General features: G+C 48.1%; 1 protein-coding gene across 1 annotated transcript in view; it reads left to right on the forward strand.

The window, feature by feature from the left end:
- The first annotated feature begins 305 nt into the window (after positions 1–305).
- The window catches only part of LAMB1 (laminin subunit beta 1), a 42,261-nt gene continuing 17,576 nt past the window's right edge, over positions 306–24,990 (forward strand). Inside the window, exons 1-23 of the mRNA XM_027679309.1 lie at positions 306–391; positions 580–749; positions 3,060–3,195; positions 5,321–5,394; positions 7,302–7,490; positions 7,585–7,648; positions 9,127–9,329; positions 10,597–10,717; positions 10,893–11,081; positions 11,350–11,529; positions 11,950–12,062; positions 12,882–12,961; positions 15,489–15,624; positions 17,726–17,884; positions 18,456–18,583; positions 19,020–19,143; positions 19,547–19,751; positions 19,911–20,054; positions 20,151–20,382; positions 20,899–21,062; positions 21,402–21,626; positions 22,437–22,654; positions 22,756–22,852. Coding sequence (XP_027535110.1) covers positions 355–391; positions 580–749; positions 3,060–3,195; positions 5,321–5,394; positions 7,302–7,490; positions 7,585–7,648; positions 9,127–9,329; positions 10,597–10,717; positions 10,893–11,081; positions 11,350–11,529; positions 11,950–12,062; positions 12,882–12,961; positions 15,489–15,624; positions 17,726–17,884; positions 18,456–18,583; positions 19,020–19,143; positions 19,547–19,751; positions 19,911–20,054; positions 20,151–20,382; positions 20,899–21,062; positions 21,402–21,626; positions 22,437–22,654; positions 22,756–22,852 — 3,388 coding nt within the window. The 5' untranslated portion in view covers positions 306–354. The remainder of the gene's footprint in view (positions 392–579; positions 750–3,059; positions 3,196–5,320; positions 5,395–7,301; positions 7,491–7,584; positions 7,649–9,126; positions 9,330–10,596; positions 10,718–10,892; positions 11,082–11,349; positions 11,530–11,949; positions 12,063–12,881; positions 12,962–15,488; positions 15,625–17,725; positions 17,885–18,455; positions 18,584–19,019; positions 19,144–19,546; positions 19,752–19,910; positions 20,055–20,150; positions 20,383–20,898; positions 21,063–21,401; positions 21,627–22,436; positions 22,655–22,755; positions 22,853–24,990) is intronic.

The raw sequence follows: 24,990 nt of genomic DNA on the forward strand, positions 1-24,990 counted from the left end.
CCCAGGCTGCTCTCTCCGTACTTCCCACTCCGACTGGGCTGCTCTTCCTCGACGGCAGCCGCCCCTGCGCTCCTGCCCCGAACGAGCGCGGCGGCGGGGCCAAGCATCCCCGGGGCGGGGGGCCGGGCGGGAGGGGCTCGGCCGGGCCCGGCCCCGCGGGGGCGGTGGGGCGGAGGAGGAGGAGGACCGGGGGGCGCCCGACGGCGCGGGGCCACTGCCCGGGAGCCGCGGGAGCTGCGGCGCCTGCGTGGAGCGGCCGGAGCAGCAGCAGCTTTCAGCGGCGCGTGGAGGGGCAGCCCCATCCCGTCCCGCCGTGTCCCGTCCCGTCTGTCCCGCCGGTGCCCGCCGCCCAACATGGGCCGCCTCCCGCTGTACCTCTGCTGCTGCCTCGGTAACTCCCGCCCCGCTCCGCTCCGCTCTGCCCGTCGGGGCGCGGCGGGCCGGGCGCGCCCCTGCAGCGCCCGCCGGGGCGGCTCGGGCGTGCAGCCTGACCGCGCTCCCGCTGCCCTCTCTCACCCCCTGTCCCCCTCTCTCCCTCACCCTCTGTCCCGCTCTCTCCCTCCCTCCGCGGCCGCGCAGCGCTGTGGCCCGCGGCGGCACAGGAGCCCGAGTACAGCTACGGCTGCGCCGAGGGCAGCTGCTACCCGGCCACCGGTGACCTGCTCATCGGCCGCGCCGCCCGCCTCTCCGCCTCCTCCACCTGCGGCCTCCGCCAGCCCGAGCCCTACTGCATCGTGAGCCACCTCCAGGTGAGCGCCGGGGCGGGCGGGCAGCACGCCCGGGCACCGCGCCGGCCGCGCTCTGTGCAGGCGGCGGGGCGGCATCGCCTCCTGCGGCGCCCGCGGTGCGGGGGCATCGCTCGGGCCGGTGCGGGGGACGAGCCGCCGCCTGCGGGAGGGAGGCGCGGGCAGGGGGCTCCGGTGGGGCAGCATCGTGCCCCGCGCGGGACCCTACACCCCGGGTCCAGGCAATCCCTCGCGGCTTTCGGCTCCCGACCCCCCTTTCCTGATCGAGGGATGGAAGGAGGAATGTGCCGCAATAGGTTCAATTAATGCTTTATTTCCAGGCTTGCTGAGAGCCGTCTAGACAGTTTCCTGATGGAGAGTGGGCTGTAGGGCCCGGCAATGTTTTGGCCACAGTCCCCGTAATGTAATTACATGTGTATGGTCTCCGAGTGAAAGGACGCAAATAAGGTTTTCTCAGAACATCTGGTGGAAAATCCAGAGCTCGTTGCTATTTAAGCCAGAAGCAGCTTACTAAACTCAAAATCTCAGAGACAGAAGGGATGGTGGAGAAGAGTAAAATATCAGTTATAAGTGGAACTCTGTTGAACTGAAAGTAAAGGGATAATCTCCGAACAAATTACTGTGGAGACAATAGGGCCGGATTCTGGCACTTGGAAGGAAAACCACGGGAAGCAGGAGGGGCTGTAGCACTTGACCCATTTGTGCCCTGAAGTTATCAAATCTCACCCCTCCTTCACCGCCTTTAGTTTTACCATAGTGCTCTCTCTACTAGAGTTAATGCTTTATTTAACATGGGGTTTAGCTTCACTGGAACATTTTTAGAGTATATTGGGATTGACTTCAGCTTAGCATCACTTGTAGAACGGACTAACAATGGCACTTTGTTATGTTGTCTCAAAAAATGTTGAAGTGCCACGGTAAAAAGCTTCGCTTCAGAAGTTCTCTGCCCTTATTCCTGATCTCAGAGCCCCAGTGGGGGCTGTAGGGATGTCCCCCAGTAGGGACATTTAGGATGTCCCTAATTACTTCTGAACCATCATGGGTGGTATTGAAGAAATTGTGGGAAGGTGCCGAGTATCCTCTTAATAATATGAGACTTGGCCGCATTGAGTGCTTTGCAGAACTAGGTCTTCTATGATTCAGTTTTGGTGAGAGAAAGAGTGAATTGTGGCATGAGGTGCTAGGGCAGAGGAACCTGGAGCTGGCAGTAGCGGACATCTTCCCTGGAACCCCTGCTCTTGCTATTCTCTCTGCTGGAGAGTGGTGGTAGGTGAAGCACTGAGCTTGGGAAGAGCCGCTGAAGCCCACACTGGTGAAAGGAAAAGCCTATGTGGTGCAGACGTGCCAGCTCTCATATTCTTGGCTGATAAAGCACCATGTTTGTCTCCGTAAATGTGCTCTAGGAATGAAGCCTGGGTAGCTTTTGACAGTGATGGGTTGCTGGTGTGTTGGGACTCCCTCACTGCCATGCAATGAGCTTCCCTCCCTCAGTTGATTTGGGGAGGAACCCTCCCTTTTGGTTTGGTTTGCATCCTACCTTGCAAAATCATAAAGTGGTGGTTTGGGGCACTAGGACAAGGCAAAAAAAGCACAGTTTGTAGTAATAGCCATGATGGGGGTTTCGTCGTCCTGGTGAAGAAGCTTCTGGTTTTCCCAAGTAGCAGATGCCAGACTTGCTCTGAGCTGGGTTTCTATGGGCACACCTTGTAGTGTGTGCAGATGGATTTTATGTGCTTGGAGTTACAATGGCAGGTGAAGATGCAAGGAGGACTTTGACAATCTGGATTCAGAGCCAAGTCAACCCTGTGCTGAAAGGGCTCGATCACTAAATCTTTGATGGCCCCTTGACATGCACTGAGCCTTACAAGAGGTATCCCTAATGCAAACAACTTGCATCTCCAAGCTAGCTCCTAAAAGCCAATGTGATTTCACACAAGTTGTTGAAGATGCAGTTTTGCACATGTGCACTTTTACAGAAGCAATTCAGCAATTTTCTGTGGGTGCTGCCTTTGGTTCTGGCTTCTGCTGGAGAATACGTGTGTTGGAAGAGATTTCCTGAAACTGCAATTTTGATAAAAAACATACTTCCCCTAAAAATGAAGGTTATGGAATTCCTGGCATGTTTTCCATTTGACAATTTGCATTAATTCATAAAGGTAAATACACTTGGTATTTCAACAAAAAAAATACCTTTGATGACTCCTGCAGGCAAAATGAATGGAATGTGATATGGATGGAAAATACTCTTATCTGCAGGAAGCAACTATTGCCCCACGGATAAAATCAGTAATGCTGATTATCGTGCTGTTTCAGGAGGACAAAAAATGTTTCATATGTGACTCTGAGGATCCCTTCCATGAGACTCAAAATCCTGACAGCCATCGCATTGAAAATGTCGTCACCACGTTTGCTCCAAATCGCCTGAAGCTCTGGTGGCAGTCGGAAAATGGTATGGGGCTTGTCCGGAAAATGCTGTGGGTTTTGTCTGGAGCCGTTTCCGGGTCTGGGAGCTGTTTTCCCTCCTTTTGTTTAAGGATACCTGTGGGTTTGCTGTTATCCCTGGCCTGGTGATTACTGCCCTGTGAAGGATCATGCTGTGTGAGGAGGGATGAGTAAAACTGGCTGCTTTTGTGTGCTCAGGAGTGATCCTTAATCCATAATGAAAGCCCCCGACTCCCCTAGGAGTGTTGGAAGCAGCCGTCCCAGCACTTTGCAAGAATCCTTTCCTAAAGAAAAGAGTTTTCCACACTGGCCTCAGATCTCGCTCATGTTTGGGCAGCAGGAGCAGAGCAGCCTTCCAGGAGTAAATATCCCAGGCAGCGCTGCCAAGGAAGCACCGCAGGGCTTCCCTGTGCTGCTGGACTGGAGGGAGGTTGTGGAAGGAGGAGATTTGGGCGCAGAGCTGGGAGCTGTCGCCCTGCCTGCAGACCTCCTGTTTCTCTTTCCTACCCCAGGAGAGTAAAGCCAGGGATATTTCTTAGCCTGCAAATTGCCTTGTCCCTCCTGGGCTCCCTGAATTCCCTTATCCATATGCCAAACAATAAAATGAACTCCATATAAAAGCCAGCCAGTTAAAAAACATATTGCACGTTAGTTTGGTGGAGGTTTTTTTTTTTGTTTTGTTTTTTTGTTTGTTTGGTTTTGGTTTTTTGTTGTTGTTGTTGTTGTTGGGGTTTTTTTTGTTTTCTTTGTTTGGTTGGTTGGTTTTTTTGGGTTTTTTTGGGTTTTTTTGGTTTTTTTAATCCTTCCTCTGCCTGTTTTACTTTTCTGGTTATGCTTTTGGTGTGCCTTCATACATGAAACAAGGCATTGAGGTTTTTCAAACACCAATCCTACCCTGAAGCTTTAAAGCCAGCTGGACAGGACAGGATTTCTGCAAAAGCATTGGCTGTAGGTGCCTTACTGTATATGACAAAAAAAAGTAATGTTTATAACAGTTTTGTTGCCTGTTATAGAAAGGTTTTCACAAAATCATTTTTAATCATGTAGATCAGCCTAGCAAGCTGCTTGCCTCCAGTGGCTCTCTTCTAGCATTCCACATAATTCATGTTTCTTGCAACAGACTTGGCGGCATTCACACAGAAAAGTTCTTAGCTCATAAGGTCATGAAAATGTCCTTCAACAATAAAAAACAAATGATTCTTTCTGTCCAATTCATGTTTTCTTCTATTCAGGCATACAGCATAAGGGACCATTGCTGCATTCTTCACATTATGTTACAGCTGGTTGAAAACTTGACTGCTTTATTGTTTTATTATTTTTATTTCTTACCCTTTCTCCTCTCTGTAAATCTTGATTTTATTTTTTATTTTGAACTACAGTATAATTAGTATCCAGCTGTTTTGAGAGGTCTTTTCACAAGACAAAATAATATTTGTAGCTGTTTTTCTTCCTTTCTGTGTAGAGTCCTTGACCGTAGGTGCTCGTACAGCAGAGTTTGGAAAACCTTTTGCTTCTCACCAGTTTCCTAGCTCTTGTGATTGCAAAGCAGGGCTGTGATAATTGTTTTAGGAGTATCTCAAAACCAGGTTGTAAAGGAACTGTGGACAGGAGAGTCCAGACTGAGTGAAAAAGGGTGGGAAGTGGTCTCCACCAGACATGGGTGAACCTTGCGGTGTTAGGGCTGCAGAAGCTCTGCTGCCAGATGAGCTGTAGTATGTGAGGACAGGCTGGGGTCATTGTGTAGGTCTGGGCACAGCATCCCCAGTTGTACCAGCTGCTGGGTGCTTTGGTGCCAGGACCCAGCCCATTGCAGTCTGGTCTCTGCCCTACATCCAGTGATGGCATGATATGCAATCTGAAGTTAGGTAGTGCAGGCTCATGCTTTGGGTGTAGCGTGTTTGGTGCCAGTGATGCACAGGAATCCCACATGTGATGCACTCTTCAGCAGGTCCTTGGTGTCTTCCCTTGTACCTCAGGAATGCACTAACCCTCATACTCCTTTTTTACAATAGAGCCCAGTGGTAAATAAAGAGCCTCTGCGCCAACAGAGCTAAGAGCTTTGGCAAAATTTAGATGTAGAAACTGGTGGGTGTCCTTGTTTACTGCACGCCTTCTTTTCTCTGCCCCTGCAGGTTTGGAAAACGTGACTATCCAGCTGAACCTGGAGGCTGAGTTTCATTTCACTCATCTCATTATGACCTTCAAGGTAAGGAAGTCACAGCCTTACCCTGAACCCTGAAACATGGGGAAATGAGAGGTCTTGTAAGTCCTTCGCATCTGTTTGATATTTGGGATTTAGGTTTTGTCTGAGCTGTTTGGCCTGATTTTTTTGGAGCTGCCAACCATTCAACCCTGCAGAAGTCATGCAGAAAGGCTGAGTTGTGACTTGTGTTTGAGCCCTAGTGAGGCTGCAGAAGGAGTCATACTGAAGCTGGCATTTGTGTTGGTGTGTCTCCAGCAGTTGTGTTCTAGAAATCATATAGTAGCAGGGATTTTTTTTCCTAAAAAAAAATTGGCCATGGTGTCGGCTTTCATTTGGCAAATGGAAAGGTCTTCAGGAAGAAGGAACATCTGTACACAAAGTGTCTTTGTTTCTTTACAAACAGATGTCTTGGAATGGCAGATTATGTCCTGTACATCCTAAATCACAGGCAAGCGCTAGTGGCAACCTTCAGCTGAGGTTTTGGGGGCTGCGGTTCCTGCTGGGCTAGATCCCTGCTCCTCCCATGTGGACATATGAATCTCTTCATTTTTACCCGTCAGCTTTCTAGGAAAGCAGGTTCCTCTTTCCTGTGGCATGAGTTAGGGTTTCTCCCGTTGCCTCAAGGTGGTGGCTGAGGTGGAAGATGCTCCTCCCTGCTGGACTCAGCAGCAAGGGACCCCCAAACAACCCCTAATGTGATGAGGCTGCTGCAGCCATTGTACCCCAGTGCTGGGGCTTGGTCTGCCATCAAGAGGAAGACTGTAGGGGAAAGATACTTTTAATAATGATTTGTTGACTTTGTGTGGTAGGCACTTGAGCTGCCTTACCTCTGGGTTGCTACATTTTCTGTTGGGTGAGATACCAGTTTCTAAATCAGGTGTTATTTTCAGCCAGGAAGCACAGAGAAAATTTCAGCTGTGATTGAAATGCTTTTGTGCTTGGCTCTGGGAAGTCCCCCTCTGAATACATAAAACTAATGAATTGATGGTTGGTGTTTCTTGATAGGTGCAGGCCAGGTGTTACTACCTGTTTTTTGAAAGGCAGCATGTAAATAGAAACGTGATATTTTTTAGGTCAGAGGGATTAAAATCTTTCAAAAATCTCAAACTATTTGTTCTAGAGTTGAATATGTGAAGGTAAGAAGGACAGTAGTTTGTCAGTGGTGAAGCAAATGCAGCCTACCAAAGTCTGGGCAAGGTGAGCAGGAGGAGGGCCAGTGGAGACTGGGGGAGTCAAATGCAGCAAGAGTGGATGAAGCTGAACCTCTCAATCCCCTTAAAGAAGAAGGTTTTCTTAAGGAAGCACAGAGGATGATTAGCACTGAATGTCAGAGACACTGCAAAAGGTCATGTAGTCAGACAAAGAGGTGGGCTTCTCTGAGCATCAGAGATGACTGCTCAGCAAGAACCTTGGGTGTCAGAGCTGGGTAGGAAGCACTGACAGTGGCCTCCCGGTCCTCTGGGCAGGAGAGGAGGCCCATTAGGTCCTTTGTAAGAGATTAGGCAGGGACAACAGCAGTGAAGAAGGCTATGCTGCTGTCCACAAACAGTGGAAAGAATCTTTTTGTCTCCCTAAAGCCCTGCTTTAACCCCCACTTTTCAGAAAGGATTTGGAATCCAAAAAGCTACAAGTTTGCTTATTTATTGTAAGTGTATTTAAACACTTGGCCACTGAGTGCCATTTTCTGAAGATGGGACATCTGTGGTTTGATGTGTGTTACTTCAAATATCTGCCCCTGAGCAGAAAGTGAGATATCATCAGAAAAATATTTGCAATATTTCCAAATATTGGAAACAGTGCAGGGAGAGATATTAAAATTCAGACATGGATTACTTGCGCTAAAAAGTGCTCAATGTAAATGCAAGTAGTAATTAACTGAATAAAATCTCTTCTGTTTTTCTTACTGTTAGACATTCCGTCCTGCTGCAATGTTGATTGAAAGATCATCTGACTTTGGAGAGACATGGCAAGTTTATAGGTATTTTGCATATGACTGTGAGAGCTCATTTCCTGGGATTTCAACTGGACCCATGAAGAAAGTGGATGACATAATTTGTGATTCCCGATACTCTGACATCGAACCTTCAACAGAGGGAGAGGTCAGAGTCATTTTTTTCCAAAATTTTTATTGTGTAGACCTTTTCTCTCTTATTTTTTAACCTGAATCTTCTGTTGTTTGATTTTTTCTTCCAGGTAATATATCGTGTTTTAGATCCTGCTTTTAGAATTGAAGATCCATACAGTCCAAGGATTCAAAGTATGTATGCGTTACCTTTCAGGCTCGTTTGAAAGCATTTCAGTACTTACTTGCTTACAAAAAACAATAAGCCACAAAGTTGTTCATTAGCTCTGATTGCAGTTTTAAAGTCATATGAATACCTTTGTGTATGATTCCTTTTCCTAACTTGGACAGTGACATGAAATAACAATCAGTGTTGTTGACTCAAGGGATTGCCCTAAACATGCATCATTGGAGTTGGTCCTTTTCTTAATTGATCAGGGATTTATTTTCATTAAAGACCTCCTCTTCTCAAAATACATGCAGTTGCCAAAAGAAACCTTGGAGTGTGATCCTGTAATTGTACAGTATTCAGAGAGCAAAGAAATAGAACTACAAAGGTGCTTAGATCATTGTGCATGTCTAGCTAAAATCAATGGGTCCACGTTTTATTTTTCAGGGCATTGAGTCATAACTTTGGAACAGTTGGCCGTGGTAGCACTGCATGGCTGAACTACACAGATGTGGTCATGAGCCATGACTTACTGTAGTGTTTGTGTCTGGTCATGGCAGTCCATGAATGCAAAGGTAGAGAGATCTGTTGCTGGTGTGGCTCAAAGAGAAGCTGTGGGGCATTTGGCCTGAAGGAACTGCAGTGCTTGGCCTTAAGCTTGACCTCCCATCTAATGTGCATTCTCAGTTTCAGTTCATGTCCTTCAGTGCAAAGCTACCCGGGCAGCAGGAAATATCTGCAGTAGAGAATTGTCTGCTGGTTGCTATACCAGTTTAATGTCAGGGCTTTTTAACCGACATTTTAAAGTAGAAACTGCTTTCATGGGCTTGAAATGCTCTTTCAAGTGTGGTTCAAGGCTATAAGAAATTACACAAGATTCACAATATCAAAGTGAACATGTAGACTGAATTAATTACCGCAATATTGTCTTCCCATGGATTATCCCTCAAGAACTTCTTTGTATTTGGTCAATGATGGGGTGTTGCTTCTTTCCACAAAATGTAACTAATTATATTTGCTAGCAAAGCTGGGTGTACGCAAAATGAGAATTATTTGTGTCTTCATTTCCAACTAGGACTTTTTCCAAAAGGCTTGTAACTCCTAAGGCTCTTGGTCCACTTGTCAGCAGTTTCTTAATATCAAGTCCTTGCCCATTTTATATTTAAAGAACCAGTGTCTCTTTGGTGGTGCTGTTCTGCGTGCCTTTAATATTTGTGGTTGTGCCTGCACATGTCTACAATAAAGTAGACTAGTGTTTTTACTTAAACTTACTTATACATTTATCAGTCTGTAGTAAAATAATGTAATTTCTTTTTTATTTAATTTGGGAGTCTGAAGTGATCTATAGTATGTAAGTGCTGAAATGAAATCTGATCTAATCTGCCTATAGGAAGCGTGCTTAGGAAGTCGCTCCTGGCTTCCTCCCATTCAGTACAATATCTGGTAAATAATTCCAAAATGGGTTTTGTGAGTTTCTGGGGATTTTTTTTTGTGTCCCCTGCAGACCTGTTAAAGATTACGAATCTGAGAGTCAAATTCGTCAAGCTGCACACGCTGGGAGACAATCTCTTGGACTCTAGGATGGAGATCCGAGAGAAATACTACTATGCCATCTACGACATGGTGGTTCGTGGGAACTGTTTCTGCTATGGACACGCCAGTGAGTGTGCACCGGTGGAGGGCTTAGATGAAGAAGTGGAAGGAATGGTAAATATTCACACTTTTTTGCATTAAGCTCTTCCTGTCTGTGCCTCTTTTAAGTGATTGGAACACAAATGTAAAGATGACACTATGTACCCCTTCTCCACACTCTTGATTTTCGAACAAAAAACTGTTCTAATTATTCTTTCTCAGCAAACATATCTGTCCTTATAGGTGTTAATCAAACACAGAGATCTCAGATTAGGTGAAAATTGTTTCAACATTCCTTTTCTAATTATGTTAAAGAGCTGATGAAATTCAAAGGTAGGAATGAAGAAAGGGGGTGTAACCTTATTGGGTCAGAGACAGGTGTTGACTTGGTTACCCTAAAATTGGAGCAAATAGAGGCATCAAAGGATGTGAATCAAACATGTCCTGTGTTTGTATCAGTTGTTACCAGCTGAGAAGTGGAGACTGTAGCCCTAATTAACACAGGCCGTGAAGGAAAATCCTGGTTGCTTCCTTGGTACGCTGCTGCACAAGTGCCACATCCTTTCTGGGGTCTGGTTTTCTGGATGATTTTTGCCTCACAAGCAGTAATAGCACCCCTGTTAATGAGTCAGTTATTAACTGGGTGGAAATGTGAAGCATACAGGGAAGTTGTGTGGGTTGTCCACGGGCCGCTGGATGCTGTCAAATCCATTATGCTCCTTTGCCCTGTGCTTTTGGTCACTGTCTATACCCGAGCTTTGCCTTTAACATCATGGCTTCAATACTGGTAGTTCTGGTGGACTATGGCAGCAGCTGTCACGTGATCATTGCAGGTCTAGTCTGCTTAGTGCTTGTTTTGTACACAGTGAAGGCAAAGTCTGGGGTTGATGGATAAACCCCATCCAAACTGTTTATCTTTGCTTTGAGAACCAAGGCAGAGCTGGAAAACGGGGCTGGGCTAGTGGTGCTGATATAACTAGATGCATTTTAATAGCTAATTAACAGCTAATAAAAAGCTAAGTTTTAGTTCCAAGAGGCTTTTGTGATTATTGAGGTGGAACTGTGCTCTCCTTGTTTATATCTGAAAGCATTTATTTGGGCACTAGTTCTAGTAAGGAAAGGACAAGTTTGTATGAGGACATTCTTACCTTGGCAGGTAAAGGACACTCCTATGGCCCTTTACGCCTTTCTAAATGCATTTACGTAGATGAAAGTCTCCAAAAGTATATCCATTATATACTAGCTATATTTTGCATTAATTGGAGAATGTTTTTTTTTTTTCCCTTTGATAAGCAACTCTTTCTTTTTTTCTTTTTTTTGTCTTTCTTTTTTTCAATTACAGGTCCATGGGCACTGCATGTGCAGACATAATACCAAAGGATTAAACTGTGAACAGTGTTTGGATTTCTACCATGACTTACCCTGGCGCCCCGCTGAAGGTCGCAATAGTAACGCATGCAAAAGTGAGTTTGACTAAAACGCAGAACTGCATGCTGTGAGTGTTACGTGCTGTTACTTGGGAACTTGTGACCGTGTGTAAAATCCTGAATGTTCTTTGGTTGACATGATGTGTCTTTTCTGCAGACTTGCATCTGCCCCAGGACCAGGCTCTTACTTTGCTTTCTGTCTTTGTCACAGAGTGCAACTGCAATGGCCACTCCAGCCAGTGCCACTTCGACATGGCTGTGTACATGACGACGGGGAACACCAGCGGAGGAGTGTGTGACGACTGCCAACACAACACTATGGGACGCAACTGTGAGCAGTGCAAGCCCTTCTACTTCCAGCACCCGGAAAGAGATCTGCGGGACCCTGACGTCTGTGAGCGTAAGTGCAGCCCCACTCCTCAGGCTGGGAATGGCCTTGAGAGAAAGTGGTTGTCTTGGAGGTCTTGAGCGAGCCTGGCTGGGTTTCGTTTTCTCTTTGAGAATCTGGAAATTTACCTGGTCCTAATGTGTTCAACCCATTTCGTGTCTAATACTTGCAGGAGTGATACAGTCTCTCTACGCAGCAGCTGAGTTTAAATAACGTAGTGTGAGACTTGGCCTTTTATTTTGTAGCAGTTAATAAAACACATGCGATGCTTCCTTCTTAGCTTGCAACTGTGACCCATCTGGCTCCCAAAATGGTGGCATCTGCGATCGCTACACTGATTTCTCCACTGGCCTCATTGCCGGACAGTGCCGTTGTAAATTCTTTGTTGAAGGGGAGCGTTGTGACCTCTGCAAAGAAGGTTTTTATGGCCTGAGTGCCGATGACCCAGCGGGTTGTCAGTGTGAGTAAAAACATATGTTCCTTTATGTGTGATCAAAAGCTCTTTGAGGAGCTGTTAGAGCTGGGAGAAATTGTTTTGTGGGGTGGATTTTTTTTTCCCCTCTCTTTCATGTTTTTGCTGAAGGAAAAACATTATTTTAGATTTGCTGTAGCTTGGAGTCGACCAGCCCTTAAAATCCAGTTCACCCACTGATCCTTCTTGTGTATTCAGTAGAAATATCATAGTCCTCCTTATTTGTTTTCAATTATGGTCTCTAAGCCAGGGAAGTTTCATTGGGATGGGTGGTGGGCAAAGTGTGCAATTAATTTCTTTCCTTGGGAATTCAGGGGAAGCTTTAATGTATGTATTTAAGTTGAATACTGTCTAAAATATAACTCCAATCCTGCCTTTTGACCTACCTGTTTGTATTTCCCAATCTAGCTTGTGCATGTAATCCTCTGGGTACCCACCCCGGGGGGAATCCTTGTGATTCGGAGACAGGAAACTGCTATTGTAAGCGTCTGGTGACAGGAAAGCAGTGCAATCAATGCCTGGCAAGTAGTTTACCATAAAATAAATTAGGAGACAGTGGTGTGAGGGAGGCTGGATTGGGGAAAGTGTGGAGCCTGGTGCTGGGCACTGTCTCTGACTGCCTGAAAGCCCATGCCTGGCATTCAGGCTGGAGTGGGCACCTCAGGATGTCAGCAGCGTGCTGTATTACAGGGAGCTGGGATGCATGTCAAGGCAGACAAGAGCATCCAGTTTAATTCCTGGGACCATAAGGAGTGAGACATTAGAATACCTGTGGTTGCTCTTTGGAAGCGAGGGATCTGGGGCAGTTCTGCTGAAGTCCTCGCTGGGGTGAAAGACAAAATGATCAGGGAAGAAGTGTTATCAAAAAATTGCTTCCTATATGGGCCATTATTTTAGGCAGGGATTATTTCATACACATACATTTCCATGTAGTGTTTATGCATGCTGGAGTGTTATAGAAACAGACTGTCAGATAACTGGATGTGTTTGTACAAACACTGACAGACTCTTATCTAGCAATGGAAAAGCTAAAGCAGTGTTTCTGCCTGTCCAACAAGCAAGTTGCAGAGTAGCAGTCCTGGAAGGGCAGTGCCCCGCACAAACAACCACTGTCCCACATTTGGCTTGCTTGCCCTTGAAATGCTCAACAAGGTGGGAGGAGAGCAGGTGGGGGAGTGGTGTTGGTGGTTGTGGGGGTAGACCCACAACAAGGAGAGCAGGATTCGTGGGTTGTGGGGGCAGTCTGGGATAGCTTATGCTGAGTATTTAAAAATTTGCCTTTGGGTATGTCAGATTAAATCTACATCAGGTAACATTGCTGGTGATGTTTTTTCCTGCAGCCTGAGCACTGGGGCCTGAGCAACGACATGGATGGATGTCGGCCGTGTGACTGTGACCAGGGAGGAGCACTGAACAACAAGTGAGTCTCAGCCCAGTTGCTCTCCTGTAATCATTTACCCAGTGAGTTGCATGTTGTTTGCGATCACAGCATCCAGGGCTCAATGTGCCCTGGAGGAGGATATTTGGGACCATCGTTCCATTCTAGAAGGTGGCAGGTCTTAATTGCAGCAAGAGTGACAGAGGCATCCATGTCTTTTCCATGCTGAACTACCTCTGTTTGTGCCACTGGTGCAGGCGAACATGTAAAACTGTAGTTTGTAGTGTAGCTCTGCCTTTGGTCAGCCAGGGTAGGAGTGAGACATAGATTAATCTCTGCCTTGGCCATAACGTGGGGTATGGTCCATGTCAAAGCTTTGATCTTACAGGATGAAAGCAGGAATCAAGCAGTGATATGGACAGTCAGGCTTGGTTTGTTCCCAAATTGGCCCTTTGGCCAGTCTGTCTGCCCACCAGTGCTGGGGGAAGCACACTAGCTGCACAGTATTGCTCCATTGCCCTAGTGGTGCCACGTGGGGTGGGATGTGGACTTGGAAGTGCCTACCGAGGAGATGGAGATTTTTTTTTTTAGAGAAAATTGTAGGTTTTGAATATGCATCCATCACTATCATCATGGAAAGTCCTGGCTTAGATGCCTTGTCAGCGGAGTGCTGGGTAACCTGCTCCTCTGACCAGAGCAATTTTCTGTGTTAGGTGTGTGTCTGACCCCAGGATTACTGACAGCAGCATGTTCCTTCACTCCCTTTTTTTTTTCCTTTCCCCCTTTCCTCCACAAACTCTTTGAAATGTCCTGCTTTTGTCTAAAGCCACAGAAGTTTCCCAAGGGGGTCAATGAACTGTTTCCCACTGGAACCCATGGGACCACACTGGGAGAGTGTGGGATTGGTCTTGGTGTGACTCCTATAGGGCGTCACAGCCTACGGACACACCATCTGCATCAGGGATTGCCGTGGGAATGTCCCACGGGCCATCTCTCCCGTCTGCTCCTGGGTGAATTATTAGCCCTTGGCAGACAGCAGCGTGGATGTTAGGGATTATTTACTCCCCCGTGCTTGCTCCCTGTGCACAGATGGGTTACACCGCACAGCCCATAACAGCTCCCCCGGCACAGCTGCTTCCAGGGATTTGGGGTAACATGGCCCAGCCTGTTTCCCATGTGCTGAGCCCAGTAATTGCAAAACCATGTGGGGAGGAGATGTGCGGCATCCTGGCACAGGCAGGCAGCAGCTGTGCTCTCCTCCGACCGCAGGAGAGCCGCAAAGCCCAGCTCTGGCTCCTGACTTTTCTCTCTAACGTCATCAGGAAGGGGGAGCTTTGCCCTCCTTGGGGTTCCTCAGCTGCTGAATTGCTGCCTCCTGGCTCCTGCTCAGGGTGTGGGATGCAGCATCTGGGACAGCCCCGCCTCGCCTAAAATTCATCCCCACGGTGTAATCCAGGTGGTGGAGTCATTGCCATCCCTGGAGGGGAAACTTCCCAGCTCCTCTTCTGGGGCAGCTAAGGCACTTCTGGCATCTCAAAGTGAACATTTAAATGAATCTCTGCAGTATCAAAAACAGTTTAAGTTAAAAATTGCTCTTTCAGTGGGGGCTTGAAAAGCTTGGAGATTTTCCATGGAAATCAGAGGCATTTAACTTTCGAAAATGTTTTGAAATCCCACTCAAATTTAAAGAAAGAGGTGTATTTCCTCTTTCTATGGAAAAGTGACCAAGCATGTGCAAAATTATGACATGTTCAAGGGTACTTCATAATGCAGGGCAGACGTTCTGGGAACAATAAAACTGCCAAAGGCAGTTTGGGGATAGAGCTGTATTGAGAAAAGAAAATGGCTCATTACAAAGGAAGAAAATCTCTATGTCACTGTGGACAGACTTTCTGTGTTCCTTCATGATGTCCCTGTCCCACATCCCTTGCTGTGTCCGTCCTACTCTGAAGCAGCCAGGTATGGATTTTCTCCCCTGCGTAGCTGCTGACGGGTGACCCCTCAGGATGTGCTTTTACAACATGCAAGAGCAGTTTGGCATCCTGGGGCACACAGGGTCATGTGTGTTCTTGCTCTGCCTGAGCCCATACCAACAGATACACTGTTTGCATGGCTTGCAAACCTGGAGCCAAAGGCTGCTCTCAGTTTGCAGGGCAGATATGCTGCTTTATGTCTGTGGTAGGAAGTGGAGCTCCCAGGACTGCTGTCTGGCCCCAAGGAACTACCTGCATCCATAGCACAAAATCCTCTCACCATCCAAACAGAGGAAACCATGTGCAAACTGCATACTGGAAATGATCTCTGGCCCATGCTTGCCCCAGCCTGAGCCTAGATGTTGTTTTGGAGAATGACAGTTGGGTTGAGCCAAGGCTGTGCCCAGGACCACACTGCCAATTTAGTAGTGCAGGTGGCCCAACTGCAGAGCCCAAGAACATCTCGTATCCAGACGCAGCTGTGTTCAGAAGTGCTTCTCCTCCTGTTTCACTTTAAAAGTCAAAGCAGAAGAAAGCTCTAGCACTGTCTCAGCGTAGCCAAGATGTGTTGTAAATTCATTGCTCTTTCATTTTAGCTGCTCAAGTGAATCTGGCCAGTGTGAATGCCGGCCCCACATGTTTGGACGTCAGTGCAACCAGGTGGAGCCTGGCTATTACTTCATTTCACTCGATCATTACATCTACGAGGCGGAGGAAGCCAACTTGGGTCCCGTGAGTAGCAGTTTTAGTGGTCTGGTGTGTCTGGAGAGGTGTGGGGAAGTTGTTTCACCAGTTGGGCGTTGGAAGCATCTGTTTTATACCCTGAGTGTTTTGTAATTAAAACTTCCACAGTGTGGAAAACACTAAGCTGAATTGTATCAGAAAACCGTTAACCTTTAGCTTTTCAATCTTATTATCAATAAATAATATAATAATTAGCGGGGAGGAACTGCCATTTTTCTTTTTAAACCTGTTTCTTTGATCATGATTGCAAAGTTAGTTTCCTGTCACCATCCCTCTCTGAACCCGACTGCAGGCACACCCACCGCACCCACTTCTACTCCCCTTATCTCAGGAGTGGTGGGGCACAGACACTGGCTCTTCTCTTTAGTGCCACTGAAACTGGGAGGGAACAAAGCACGCATTTAAGCACATTGCCTCGGCTTTCATAGTTTCAGTGCATCAATATCATTTCTTTTATTAATTACTAAAACCACAGTTGATTGTGCAAAAAACTGGTTTTGTAATTGAGGTTGCCTCTAGCTTGTTTTGCCTGCTGGCATGGTACAGCAGTCTCTGGCTCTTTCTGTTGCCCACCACACAGCCTTGCTTTCAATTCATTAACAACAACGAGGTGATTACATCTATTACTGTTGCCTCCAGCAACAAGTCAGGGAGATGGAAATAATGGTTTCTCTAAAGCAGAAGATCCTTGTCTGCCTGCAATTGGGGCACTTGGTCCTAATTTATTTATTTCAGGCAAAATGAAGCCACTTTTCGGTTTCAGCCAAGGCTGAGGATTTTTTCTCTCAGATAACTGCAGAGAAGGAAGACAGTGCAGAGCAGAAGTTGTACCACAGCACAGGGCACATGAGCTGGCACGGGATTTTTGGTGCATTTGTGTGTACCCAGCTGGAGAGGTGGTACCTGAGGCTCTGCTGAGGTTCAGGGATAGAGGAACCCAGCATGAAAACTCGTCTTGCCAAGCAGAGCAAGGAGATATACTGCTGGTTTGCCTTTTGAAATCTTAAAACCAAATAATTTTAAAAACTACCAATATTGAAAAGCTTTCTCACAAATCCAATGGTAGAATAAAACTCTGAATTCCCAGCATAAGACAAAATGAAGTGGCACAGAGTTGCAGGGATTTACAGGTGGTGCCAAGCCCCTGTGTTCCTCACACCTGCACACCCTTGCTCAAGTCTCACCTACCATCCTTTCTGGGGGGCTCTGACCTTTGTGCAAAGCCAAAGAGTAATAACTTACAGTCAGGCTCTGTTCAAAGAGTGTGAGAATTACATGAGGGGGCATCCTGAAGTGATGCATATATATGTATTTCCTTGCATTTTATCCCTTTCTACTGAAGCAGCTTCCTTAGGAATGCACAGGATGTCGTTCTATGGAGATAACTATTTGTAGATACAAATACATCTGAAACAGGAAATTTGAGTACTGCACGTTTCTATTTTCTGTTACCCTTTTCCTCTTCTTTGCTTTGTATAAAAAGTAGCAGATAAAAACATGCCACCTCAGACTGAAAGGAGTGACCATGTGTTGATTTGGCTATTAAACAGTTGTCAATGACTAGGCTCTGTTATTTGGTGACACCTTACTCATAGTGACACCCTACTCATAACGCTGTGATCTGCTTTTCAAATGTTATTTTGAGCAGTGGTTTGGTTTGGTTTGGAGCAGCCCGGTGTAGTCAGGAAGCAATTAGCATTCAGCTTGGGTGGTTAATGGAACAGTGATGTGCCACTGCAGTGAATCCTACTGCTACAAGTACAGTGTGGAAGTCCTTACAGTGAATGAGATGTTGTAGCTGGTGGATTAGTTACTTCCAGCAAGTTTTTAAATTTAATTCTGCACCATCATAACAGAGAAAGGTATGAAGAGTTGTGCAGTCTTGTTTTATTTTATTTTTCTTGCTTTTTGTATGTTAAGTGGAAGGGCAATGCTGAGCACATGTGCACAAAGAGAATTTGTGTTGTCTGGGATGCAGACTGGGGATGCTGCCATGCAGAAGTCACCTATCAGCAGAACTCATCACTTTGCACACTTCCATGGGGTTTGCAAATTTAATATATCAGTACTGAAATTCCATGTTTTGTAGGGAGTGAACGTAATAGAGCGCCAGTACACGCCAGACCGCACACCGTCCTGGACAGGCATAGGATTTGTGAGGGTCCCTGAGGGGGCGTACTTGGAATTCTACATTGACAACATCCCCTACTCCATGGAGTATGATGTTCTGATCCGCTACGAGCCGCAGGTATGTCTGTGAATTATGGCATTGCTGCCTTCCAGCAGGTGCTGGCTGTCCTGGTGCACAACTGACTGGAGCCTGACACTTTCAGGAGTCATCAGGGCTCAAAGACAAGGATGGACGCTCAGTTAAATATCTGAGATATGTGAAAATCCAAGCTGATGTTGACTATTTCTAGTATTATTTGCTTTACAGTTTCTTTCATTATTACATTGTTTCAGCACCTGTTTAATGAGCAAATTAAAAAGTGACAAGTCCCATCAGGACAGATTAGAATATAAGAGGCAGGGGAAGAGGAGGTCACGAAACGTCCTGATGATGCCATGGCACAGGTGGGGCTGCTGGCCACCTAATCTTAGTCATGTTGGAGGATGTCCAGGGGCACTTGCCTTGTCATGTGTCAGCCCATACCTGCAGCTGATAGATGCCCCATTGATACTGGAGTTACAGCCCTGTCATCCCCAAAGAACAGCTGACCACCTTGTCGGTGCACATGCTTTTCCTGACCTGAGCTCTGGATGATTCCAGGAGTTTTTGATCATTGCTTGATGCTGATCAGGCTTTTTTTTTTCCCCAGTTGCCCGATCAGTGGGAAAAAGCTGCGGTCAACATCTCACGCCCAGGCAAGATTCCCACAGGTAGCCGGTGTGGCAACACAGTTCCTGATGATGATAATCAGGTTGTCTCGCTGTCACCTGGGTCCAGGTTGGTATAACTGGGTTAACCAAAAGGAGGAAAAAAAAAATTAAAAAATTGAAACAATTTTCAGTTTGCTGTAGCCTCTATGAAAATAGGTGAAATTAAATTTCCCGTGGGTTATAAAAATGTATTTAGTAGTGTGTCTCTAGACTCAAAGCTTTTAAGTTTATTCTTATTTTCTAATCTGGTTTGTTCACTGAGTAAAGGGAGGGGGAGGTGTTTGCACAGCTTGTGAGTGAACATCGGTGTGACTCTTTACCTTGCTGATAACCTCTTCCGGTTCTGATTTGCACAACCCTCCAAACCACCTTTCTCCCATTGTAGCTTTTGTTCTGTCCGGTCTTGGCTGCTTTCCGTTATCTCAACTGCTTTATAGGGGCACCTGAAACGCTTTATGGTGCTGTACGTTTGAAGTAAGAATTGTTTCCTGTTCCCAATCCAGATACGTTGTTCTCCCGCGGCCTGTCTGCTTTGAGAAGGGGCTGAATTACACCATCCGTCTGGAGCTGTCCCAGTACTCCTCAGTGGATACGGAGACAGAGAACCCATACACGCTTATTGACTCTGTGAGCAGAATTTATTTCAGGTTTCTTTGGTCTCAAAGTATGTGAGTTGTTTCTCTGCTAAGAAGCTTTTGAAGTATTTTACAGGCCTGCAGCTAGTTCCACAGACCTGTAGTCTTTTGGGGGAGGCTAGTGTGTGTCATGTATGTCATAAGTATCAATGTCAACGTCCATCTTTTTCTTTTGACTGTTTAGAATTTGGTAGATTGGGTAACGATTTGTCAGATACCAGAACTATTCCACCAAAGCTAAAGAAATACAACCATTTCCCTTCCAAATTCTGTCTGGCTGTTTGCTTTTTAGCTAAAAAAGGATGGTAGAAACTGGGATAATGCTCAATTTGCACAGTTTTGGGGGAGGCTATTTATTAATAGTGACACTTTGTCATTATAAAATTGCTTTGTAGCTTGTTCTCATGCCATACTGCAAATCGCTGGACATATTCACAGTGGGAGGCTCAGGCGAAGATGTGGTCACGAACAGTGCTTGGGAAACCTTCCAAAGATACCGGTGTCTGGAAAACAGCAGGAGTGTTGTGAAAACCCCCATGACGGACGTCTGCAAGAACATGATATTCAGCATTTCTGCACTGTTGCACGAGACCGCATTATGTACGTAACCATCTACTTGTGGGGCAAACTGTGCCTGGAAGCTGGACGGCACTTGCGGGCAGAGCAGTTTGCATGGGAAAGGCATGTACATGGGATGAGGCAGGGGGTTCATGTCCTGTGCCACATTACTCACTCTCTCCAATGCTTTTCTCCACTCAGCATGCCAGTGTGACCCCCAGGGCTCCCTGAGTTCCGTGTGTGACCCCAATGGAGGACAGTGCCAGTGTCGTCCCAACGTTGTTGGAAGACAGTGTGACAGATGCGCCCCTGGCACCTTTGGGTTTGGGCCAAGTGGATGCCGACGTATGTTGAACCCTTGGCTCTGGGTTGTGCTACAGTTGGGGCCCTGATTTTGCGACTTGTCGTGGAAACTCAGCCTCTCTCCCCCTCTCCTTGCAGCGTGCGAGTGCCATCTCCGAGGCTCTTACAATGCTTTCTGCGACGTGGAGACGGGCCAGTGCCACTGCTTCCCTGGGGTGTACGGGCGGCAGTGCGACCACTGCCTGCCCGGCTTCTGGGGCTTCCCCAGCTGCCAGCCCTGCCACTGCAATGGCCACGCTGACGACTGCAACCCCTACAGCGGGGAGTGCCTGAGCTGCCGGGACCACACAGCGGGACACAACTGCGAGAGGTATGGCATGGGTGCCCTTTCCCTGGCCCCTCTCCTTCCCTACAGCAGGATGGGCACAGCAGCTGTTCTCTACTGGTGCTAGTGCTCAGACAGGTGTGAAGCCACAGGGAAAGCCCTGGACCTTGGGAGCCAGAGCAGCCCTGGTGGTCCTGGAGAATGATGGGAGTGGGGACCCCCTCTTCCCTGCCTGCAGCCTTGCGCCTTACAGCAGTGCGTGCCTAACTGGCTGAGAGCACGTTGCAGGATGCCAGGCTTTTAGAGAGCCATTGCAAGCCTTCTGAGAGGCCTTGCAGTGGCAGGGCTGACATCCAGCCTCAATCTTCCTGCTCTTACACTGGTGTAAGCCAGACAAATTTGCCTCTGTGGACACAGCTGCTAGGAGAGTGAGAGGGAGAGCCATAAGGATGTTTCTGCCCTTTGGTTCTTCACAGTGGTGGAAAAACCTGAGCTTAGTTACAGCAAGGCTGCAGTGTGTTTGCCTGCAGTTCCCTGTATGCTGTGTACTCTGTTGTGCAGGTGCCAGGCTGGGTACTATGGAGACCCTGTCCTGGGATCGGGTGACCACTGCCGGCCCTGCCCGTGCCCTGATGGCCCTGAGAGTGGACGCCAGTTTGCCAATGGCTGTTACCAGGACCCGGTCACACTGCAAGTCGTGTGTGTCTGCAGTGTGGGATACATAGGTACTTGGTGGGTGCATGGAGTGGGGCTGGTTGGGCTGAACCTCTCAGTGAGAAGGGGTATGTTCATATGGGTTGGGTGTGACCACAGCACCAGCACCAATGGGTTGCTGCTGGAGGTCGCCTCACTTGGTGCCAGAGAAGAGAGACTTGTGCAGGCCATGACAGCACCACCATAAACCTCATCTCTGACAGCATGGTGAGAGATGACCAGTGGTCAGCACAGGTGGACAGGACAGCACTGGAACTGAGAGGATAAGTGTGCCTCACTCTTGCCAATGACAGGGCTGCATGCTAGCGAGCCGTGATGGTAATTCTCACTGTGCCTGTTTGTTCAAACAGGCAGTCGATGTGATGAATGCGCGTCTGGCTTCTTTGGGAGCCCCGATGACGTTGGCGGTGCCTGCCAGCCGTGCCAGTGCAATAACAACATTGACACCACTGATCCGGAGTCCTGTGACAAGAGAACCGGGGCATGCGTGAAGTGCCTGTATCACACGGAGGGTGCAAACTGCCACCTCTGCAAAGAGGGCTACTACGGGAGCGCCCTGCAGCAGGACTGCAGAAGTGAGTGGGGACACACGGCTGCAGCCCCTGCGTCAGACATGTCAGTGGCAGTGGCCACCTGAACTCTTTTACCTGGGAGCTTTTGGGATGGAGGGAAACCTCATTACCTCCAGCTGGAGTTGCCTGCAGCTGCCCTGCAGCTCAGTGGAGGGGAGTCCTTTACATTTGACAGGGAGAACAGAGGCAACATTTACATGTGCTGAAAGGAGGAGGATTTTGTGGGAGGGGGGTTTCTCTTCCCTCTTGATACCGGTCTCTGTTTATCTCTTCTCCAGAGACAGGGTGGTGGGGTGAGGGTTTGGCTTTTGTTTGCACTGGGTCACCGCAGGTGTGGCTGGGCAGTGGGAACGAGAGCTGTGGTGGGGAGGCAGACCCTCCTCTCCTGTGGCACCAGGCACAGCCCAGTAGGACAGGTGGTCACTGAGTGGGAGAGCATACCATCAGCCACTTCTAGCAGATCTGCCACCCTAGCTGGCTGACAGGAGCTGGGCAGACTTGAACTTTGGTTGTGTACAGAGAGAGGAAAGGAGAAGAGCATGGAGGGCTGGGCTGCTTGAATGAAGGGCTCCTGTGACCTTCTGTGTGGTAAGGCAGAAGCTGTAGAGGTGGCCAGCCTGAGATATGAGGAGGGCTCTTGGGCAGTGCTGAGTTTGTTCAGCACTGGGTCAGCCAGGCCTGGCCACAGGCACTGGGATGTGTCAGCATCTGCCCACATCTCTGGAGAGTCAGAGGACAAACTAGATGTGAACTCGGAGCAGTCTGGTAGCAAGAGGGCAGGCTGACACCAAGGTGCTGTGCTCTTTTCCTCAGAGTGCGTCTGCAACTACCTGGGCACCGTGCGGGAGGACTGCGAGGGCTCAGAGAGCTGCCGGTGCGAGGCAGCCACGGGGCAGTGCCGGTGCCTCCCCAACGTGGTGGGGCAGACCTGCGACCGCTGTGCCCCCCACACGTGGAGACTGGCCAGCGGCACCGGCTGCGAGCAGTGCGACTGCGACCCCACGCGCGCCCTCGGCCCTGCCTGCAACGAGGTGAGGGAGTGCGGGCGTGTACCGGCAGCTGGGCCTCTGCTCCGGTGCAGGGATGGGCTGCTGAGGTGCTCACGTCACCTGATGGGTTGCTTTTTTGGCAGTTCACAGGGCAGTGCCAGTGCATGCCAGGTTTCGGAGGCCGGACCTGCCGGGAGTGCCAGGAGCTTTTCTGGGGTGACCCAAGCTTGGAGTGCCGAGGTGAGTTCAACCCTGGTGCCTGCTCCACTTACTCCTTTGGGAAATGTCAGTGTGGTCCTGTTGCACTGGGACACTTCTGCCGGGAGCAGCCTGCTCAAGCCTTGGAAATGAGGGAGGGGAAGGCACGGTGGGGTCTGCCCTGAGGTTTTGGTGCCTTGGAGGACGGGAAGTACAGCAGGAGCCCAGCTCTGGGCTTGCCTGTATTTTTCTTGTCTGACCCCTATTTAGAAACAAATCTCTCTGTTTAGAAGGGTAAGCTTGCAATGCTGTCAGGTAAGCCAACATGGTAAGAAAACATATCACAAGCATTAGGGATTGAGAATTGGTCTGGAAACCAGTTTCCTTTGTCTTTCAGTTGTATGTAGCTGAAGAGCACTTTCTCCTCTTGTGTCTGCTTATGGAGACTGGGCCTGGATAAATAAGGTTTTTTATTTAGTAGGAGACTTTCCTTATATTTCAGAGGAAAGTAAAGGAGTGAGCAGAGATCATGCAGTGGGTTAGCCATAGCTACATGCTGTAAAACAGAGCGCCAAGAAGTTGCTTGTTTAGAAAACTGGATGCTCTTTGTCCTTTCATTATAAACAAGTCTGTTCATTAGCTGGAAAAGAAACTTCAAACATTGTCCAGACCAGAACAAACTTGTATCTCTGATCTGTTCAAATAGGAGCCTTTGCCAGGAGGGTTTGCAATAGATTAAGGTATTTTTTCCTGCAGGGAGGAATGTGCTTGCTGTGGTCTTTAATAAATCCCTTACAATAGAGATACCTTAGAGCCCATTATCTTGGCAGATAGGCAGGTCACAGCTACTTGGTTACTGCAGCAGATGAAAGGACTGGGGAATTGTCCCAGTTTCTGAGTACATATTAGGTTTCTTGGGGGGTGAGCAGCCTTTTTGGGGAGGCTGTGTGTGTTCTGGCATGGTGAGGGGCGTGCTGACCCTGCTGGCTCCAGGGCAGGGATTGTCTCATGGTATCAGTTGTCTCCATCAAGGTTTATTGATGGTGTCCATCTGCATATCTTATCAGCAGGATTTTGCAGCATACCAGCATTTGTGGTCTCTCATGAAGTTTCTGCTGCCTTTCAAACATGTAAAAACCTGCTTTTTAATGTTTCTGAAGTAAAGAGAGAATATATTCTTCAGAGCCTGTTTTTACCATGCAAGATCTACCTTCTCTTTCTAGCCCATTGTACTTTCTGACCCCAGGTGATACAGGAGACTCACTCAGGTGGAAATGCAGGTGAAATCACTTCATGATTTCACTCAGGTGAAATCCTTCATGATTAGATCCAACAGAGATCTCTGTGACAGATGGGGAAAGCGGGTGCCCAGGGCTGAGCATGGCAGCCTGCAGCGTGATGCTCTGGACAGGCTCCAAGCATGCGCTCGGTCATGGAACGCATCCAGCCGTGTGGTGCTGCAGAATCTCCCTGGCATGGTGGGGTCAGTGCCTCCTGCCTGTCTCCTGTCCTTCCTTGGCAAGGAGACAATCAACTTCTCAGCCCTCATTTAGCCCTCGAGAGTGAGTGGTGATGTTCAGGCTGGCACACGTGCAGCTGCCGCGTGGGCAGGTAGCAGATCTCAGTGGTGAGTGGTTTGCAGGCAAACTGGAAAACTGTGCTGTTTAAGGAGTTGCAGAGCAGTGTCCCTGGAAAATAGCTGAAATCTGGCCTGTGGCCAAGGTGAAGCTGGAACTGAGATGAGGCTTTGTCTCAAAGATGTTGGCTCCAGTTGCAGGGGGACGTGTGGGCTCCTGGCCACGGCGTTTGCCACCTGCCCTTAGTGGCATGCTCATGTTGGCCCAATCAGCCAGTATGGCCACATTTTGTGCTGCATTCAGGAAGAAAATAGAAACCAATCTGGATGGGGAACAGCAAGAGCTCTGAACCCTGTGAGTGTGGACAGTCAGCCTTCACTGCGGGCATTGAGCTGATGCAGAGGTGTGGACATCAATCCCAACGACTCCAGGATGGGATACTCCACTGTCTAGGGCAAGTGGCTTCTGCTCAAGGTTGGAAATCACAGGGAGAATCAATCACTCCAGGGACAGTGATGTGTGATCTGTTCACAAGAGGTCTTCAGGCTGTTGGCACCGAGAGACACAAGCTCCTGATGAGGAATGGTGACTGTATTGCTCACG

Source organism: Neopelma chrysocephalum, unplaced genomic scaffold (assembly GCF_003984885.1).
Source record: "Neopelma chrysocephalum unplaced genomic scaffold, ASM398488v2 Primary Assembly neopelma1_45, whole genome shotgun sequence".
NCBI lineage: Eukaryota > Metazoa > Chordata > Aves > Passeriformes > Pipridae > Neopelma > Neopelma chrysocephalum.